The sequence below is a fragment of the Conger conger genome, chromosome 13, assembly GCF_963514075.1.
Source record: "Conger conger chromosome 13, fConCon1.1, whole genome shotgun sequence".
Classification (NCBI taxonomy): domain Eukaryota; kingdom Metazoa; phylum Chordata; class Actinopteri; order Anguilliformes; family Congridae; genus Conger; species Conger conger.
Window position 1 is genome coordinate 12,891,956 of NC_083772.1, and position 6,000 is coordinate 12,897,955.

Consider the following 6,000-nt stretch of genomic DNA (forward strand, 5'->3'; position numbering starts at 1 on the left):
TAGCTCAATCAAAGCTTTACCTGTTTGGATACTGCTACAGTGTAGCTTTCTCTCAAATAATGACAAGGAGCAGGTGCTGCCGTCAGCCCAGTAGATAAAAAAGTATAAGTGTAGAGCACTTATACCACAAGAAGGGTAACAATAATCATAAATCTCATTAATCACTAAATAAAGTGATTTATATACTGTGGTTGTGTAAAACTATGGTCTACATCAGCCTACAAATTTGGCACTTTGTACTGCAACTTTAAACGGCAAAAAATGTCTTGTTTGTTTTTGTTAAACGGAACTCTTTGTGGTTATGACAGACAGGCAACTCCCCATCCCCGGCCCTTAGCCAATCAGGAGCCTCCTGGCTGGGGCTCCTTGAGTGTACCTTATTCCGGTTCACCTGGGCCGGCAGGTTTTCTAGAGACATGGCTTTTTTGGCTGCTAAGACAAGACCTGTCGATTCGACAACCAATCAAAATTATGGCTCTGTTATGTAAATCTGACCTGAAAGCAGCCCTGAAAATCAGCCCTGGAAACCAGAACCAACCCTGCGGCTCTCCAGGGTGAGAGCAGCACATACTTTACCTGTTCCTAAACCGGCTCTGAGTCAAAAGGCCCATCTTTTTTTAGTAACTGGAGCATGCACACCCATAATACAACTTTAGAGCGTGCAATTGTGATTGTGATTGTGATTGTGATTGTGACAATGCTCCCGAGACCCAAATAAATACCTGCTGAAAAGCCAAAATCTTTGTATTGTAAGGTCTCATATTAAATTGCGTGCGCTGGGAGGACCGGGTGTCCCCACCCCGCACCCCGGGGAATATGTAACAGAGAGCATGCTGGGAAAACTCCAGCATCACTGTGAAAACATTCAGCCAGCGCTGTCACCAAAATACACTCGTATCCCAAAGGAGGCAAACTTGATTGGGCAAACTGGTTGTATTTATATTAAACCATCTTTCACATGAGAATCAGTGTCTCTTTAAGTGGAACACTCACACTCGCCCAAAAAGCGTAGGCGATTACAAGATAACATGGAACAGTACATTGTGCATAATCAAAGGAGTTGGAACTTTTCACAGCAACGGGCATTTATCTAAATCTGGGAGTTTCCACTCTTATCAAAAAAGGGCTAGTGTGGCTGCAAGTTTTTGTTTTAGCTCAGCACTGCAACACCTGATTCAACTGAATAAACAATCAATGCCTTGATAGGTAAATGGTTGGCATTCATATAGCGCCCTTATCCGAAGCGCTGTACAATTGATGCTTCTCATTCACCCATTCATACACACACTCACACACCAATGGCGATTGGCTGCCATGCAAGGCACCAACCAGCTCGTCAGGAGCATTTGGCAGTTAGGTGTCTTGCTCAGGGACACCTCGACACATCCAAAGCGGGATCGAACCGGCAACCCTCCAACTCCCAGACGACTGCTATTACTGTCTGACACCCTACTTTTAGGGTAGAGTCAGGTGTCTTAGTGCTTGGCTAAAACAAAAACCAGCACCCATACCAGCCCACTCCGGATAAGACCGGGCACCCCTGGTCTAAACGTAAAACACTTCACATGCACCTGACCATGTCTACAGTGTACCACATTCAATCATTGAGAGCGGAGGGTGATAGGTGGTTGTGGATGAAGAATGATAGCAGAAAGAAGCACAGACAGGGTCAGGGTGGCTCCTTGGTTCTACCTACAGGCATCTCAATCCACAGGCTGTGTACACAGTGTGTTAAAATGTCACTTAGATCACAAACATCACAAACACGTCGGCTCTGGCTAAGGGTCTGGGATTTCCATCCAGCTTTCACATGAGCTGAACACCGCAGGGGGAGCAGCCTGTGACTCCAGGCCTATGCTGAGAGCTCCAGCTACACACCGCAGCCAGAACTGCCCCTAAACCGTGGGTGTGGGTGTGTGCGTGTGTGGGAGTCGATTGGGAACTCACGGTCAGGGGCAGCGAGCAGATGACGAAGATGACGGTCATGGAGGCCAGCAGCACCAGGTGGTCCACCTCTTCCTCGCCCTGGCCGATCCAGAGGGTCATCTTGCGCTTGCGTCCGCTGGACAGCACGGACCCGCGGCGGGAGAGCTGGCTGCGGTGCATGCGGCAGAGGCTGACGATCACCGAGCCGTTGCACAGGAAGACGGCGGCGATGAGGAGCGCCATGAGCGTGGCGTACGCCAGCGAGAAGGCCAGCACGTTCCGCTCCACCGCGGCACCCTCGTCCTTGGCCTCCATCTTGATGAAGCACCAGGTGCCCGGGCAGTACTGCTTGTGCTGGCCCAGGCCCATGAAGGGCAGCGAGCAGAAGGCGCAGGTGAGCAGGTAGATGAGCAGCAGCGTGGCCTTGGCGAAGCTGCGTCGCACGTACTTGGCGTAGAAGTAGGGGTGGCTGATGGCCAGGCAGCGCTCCACCGCCATGGCGCACAGGATCAGCATGGACGCCAGGCCGAAGAAGGTCATGGCGAAGGCGAAGAGGTTGCAGAGCCGCCAGTCGCCCGACAGGCCCAGGAGGGAGGCGCTCCGCGCGTAGCACACGAACACCAGCGGGCTGAGGAAGCAGGTGCCCAGCAGGTCCGTCAGCGCCAGGCCCGTCACCAGGATGCAGAAGACCGACGTCTTGGCCCGCCGCTCCTTCTGGTGCACCCCCAGGATGGCCAGTGCCGTTAGGTTGCCCAGCACGCCGGCCAGGAACATCAGCGTGCTCACCACCGGGTTCCCGTCCATATGGACCACGGTGATGTTCTCGCAAGTCTGATTGTGCAGCATGGTTGCCGCAACACAGATGCGGCAAGACGCTTATTGCGCCTGCTGCCGAGAGTGTAAGACAGGGACGGGAAATTGTCGGTTTATTCCATTTAACAACCGCAATACCCTACTCCTCTCTGCAACTCTGCCGGAAAAAATCATAAAACTCTGCCGGCAACTGCGCGCAGAGCGCGTGAACCAGCGGTCCTCAACCGAGTCGGAGACTGCTTTAGGACCACTGAGTGAAGAGGTTACTTGAAGCCATAATGCTCGACAAATGCTATAATTTATCAGCCTTTTTTTTTCTTCTCTGCACACAAACGTTTAAAACAACCTTTTTTCTCCCATCCTCCCGGGTTCATTGTAGAGATATTCCGCGCTTGTACTTAACTGACTCCTTACCTCCTTATTTTCTCTCCTCTTCACCGGTAAAAACATAACTGATTGCTTGCGCTTGGTTTCCTTTCCACTTCACAAACGTTCAAGGATCTTGATGCGTTCTAACAGTTCTTCAAATAAAAGCAAGAAACTTTGTCGTCTTACAAATTCTCGAGTCCTATAATGTAAGCATGTGCCGTTCTTCTTACATTAAACTGTCCTCATGCCATGACAAACTAACAAAATCCACCGCGCGTAATGATAGCCATCACTCTTTCTCCCTCTTTTATCGCTTCCTCTGTTTCTCCCTGTACGTCTCTTTCTGTCTACCTCACAGTCGTTTAGAAAGCTCGTTCTGCGAGCGCACCTTGTTTCTGGCTGACTGTATAACGTCTGTTCACGATGAGGCGTGCGCCTCGGTTAAGTTGGAGTTAAGAGTCATGGTCCGTGGGCGTGCATTTACGGAACGTGAATGAGCGTCTAAAAGACGGCGTGTTTCGGCAGTCATGCTGTTCTGATTTCAAGAGAGCGAAAGTAGTTTTGTAGCAGTGGGGACATGCTGTTCACTTGTCTCTCTTGTTAACCGATTCATTCAATTGTATTACGTGTACAAACAATTAGGAAGGAATTCCATTATTGTAAATTAGTTGTTGTGAATTACCAGTGGGCTACTGTTCAACTTCAACTGTACCTCTCATTGCAATTTCATTTTAATTTTTAATTTTTGTTTTATGATTTTGTTTGAATGATGACGTTATTGTAAAAATTGAGTTCTTGTTAGCTATCTTTTCGTTGAAAAATGTTTGCATAAGTAGGCTATGTGTTATGGTCGTAGAATTCATTTGTTATTTTTATTATCTGAATGTAGCCCTACTTTAACGTGCACAACATTTAAACAGAACGTCAAAGAACTTGCATGTAAGTAGATACAACACCATTATTGCTCCTATAGAAAACAATATTTATGTAAAAATCTCATGTTAAACGTTCTTCCTCGATTTTAAGTTTGCAAGAAACCCCGTGGTGTCACTGTAACATAAAATGTTCTGTTGGGCTACTGATTTCACATTTTACCCCCCGAAGTTATATAAATAATTCATTATAGCTATTATATACGATTTCTTTATTTTTTTCAGATTGTTGTGCTCTGTGTTCACTAGTGGCATTGGCAAATAATTAATTGGCTCCACCATTTAATATACAAGATTAAAATTTGAATGAAAATAATTCAGTGGCCTGGATCAAATTGATAAAGGAGAAATAACGGTATCGTATATATTCAACATAGGTATGGGAGCTAGAATATAGTTTCACCCAGTGGGATCCCAATTCAAGCAGTCACGTCTAGTATCCAGACAATTACGCAGCGCCAGGTCCATCCGTAATGTGAGCAAACTGCGCAAAAACGCATTTCCATGGTTCAGCACAGCATGTTTACTGTGAATTTCGCAGGCCGGTTGACTCAAACTCTTTTTCTTTTTTTTCACTTTTCGTTGATTTAGATTAATTTCACTGTTTTTCAATTGCGAATAATAGGATCGAAAACATTTTACTGTGAAAAAGCTTGGAGACTGAGATGATGCCCCAGAGACAAGTTGCATTGGTGCTCAGAATGTTCGGGAAACTATATTCTTACAAACTATTCTCAGAAGAACAAACGGTCGTCATTCCAAAAAGGACATGCGTTTCACTTCCATGAGTAAATTGTTCGCACTGTGATTCTTTTTAATCAAAGATAATTAGGCAAATTAAAACCATGTGATTAATTTCCACATAAATTTGCAATGAACATGTGTCTGAAGGGCAAGCGCTTTTTCAATGAGTAATTTTCTCAGAAATAAGGGATGTGACTGGTTTATGTTTTCCACAAACAATAGTTTATATGCTGGTCTATAGCTTTAGCCTATCTTAGGCGGTCAATCAGGAAACCAATCAGGAGAGGGATCTTATTTGGGCTTAATATACTGAAGCGTTATTAGCTAGTGTTATACATCGAAGTTACTTGGAAGAGGAGAGCAAGTGAAAAAAAAAAAACTCAGAATAATTGTTTGTGAGGATTCCTGGTTGCTTGAAACATGACATGGAAAACAGTTGAAACATCCATCGGTATTGTTAAGTTTACAGAAAGGAGAAAAGAGACAGAAATTAAGATCTATTCTCTTGTTGACGTGATTGTTTTTGTTTATGTGGGAATGGATGAGTGTTTACTCTAAGCACAATGGTTTTCTGTTCTAAAGTTTGATTAATGTATTCAAGTAGGTCAAATGTTTTCATTTTATGCAATATTTTACTCTAATATAAGTGGTCACAACTCTTTGGTTGTTTGAAATGAAATGAAAATAGACACATGCTTCAGTTTGACTTAGATTTCTGAGCTGCCAAATCTTGTGTAATTGTCTCAGCCTTCTCATGGTTGAAATACTGTGAAAAATGAAAACCTATTTCTGGACTACAATTTGATTAATGCTATAGGCCTATGGTAACTGTGTCATTGGAATTTGGAATATCTCTCTCTCTCTCTCTCTCTCTCTCTCTCTCTCTCTCTCTCTCTCTCTCTCTCTCTCTCTCTCTCTCTCTCTCTCTCTCTCTCTCTTCCGGCGGGCCAAGATACCAAACAACTTTGCACTGACGGAACACTGCCATCTCCAGGGTGACCACAATCACTGAACACTCATAATGAAAAATATAAATGTATTTAAGTATTTTGACAAAAAATCTGTAAATCCTTGTGCACAAAATTCACATCTTCAAAGCCATTCTTTTTTCGCAGTCCTGGCTTTGGATAAGATATAGACCCTTGTGTGTGTGTGTGTGTGTGTATGTGTGTGTGTGTGTGTGTGTGTGTGTGTGTGTGTGTGTGTGTGTGTGTGA

At 44.9% G+C, this 6,000-nt stretch overlaps 1 protein-coding gene across 1 annotated transcript in view; it reads right to left on the reverse strand.

Annotated features, from left to right (window-relative positions):
- ptgir (prostaglandin I2 receptor) overlaps positions 1-3,506 on the reverse strand; it is a 28,042-nt gene extending 24,536 nt beyond the window's left edge. Inside the window, exon 1 of the mRNA XM_061218285.1 lies at positions 1,948-3,506. Coding sequence (XP_061074269.1) covers positions 1,948-2,772 — 825 coding nt within the window. The 5' untranslated portion in view covers positions 2,773-3,506. The remainder of the gene's footprint in view (positions 1-1,947) is intronic.
- Between the last annotated feature and the right edge of the window lie 2,494 nt (positions 3,507-6,000).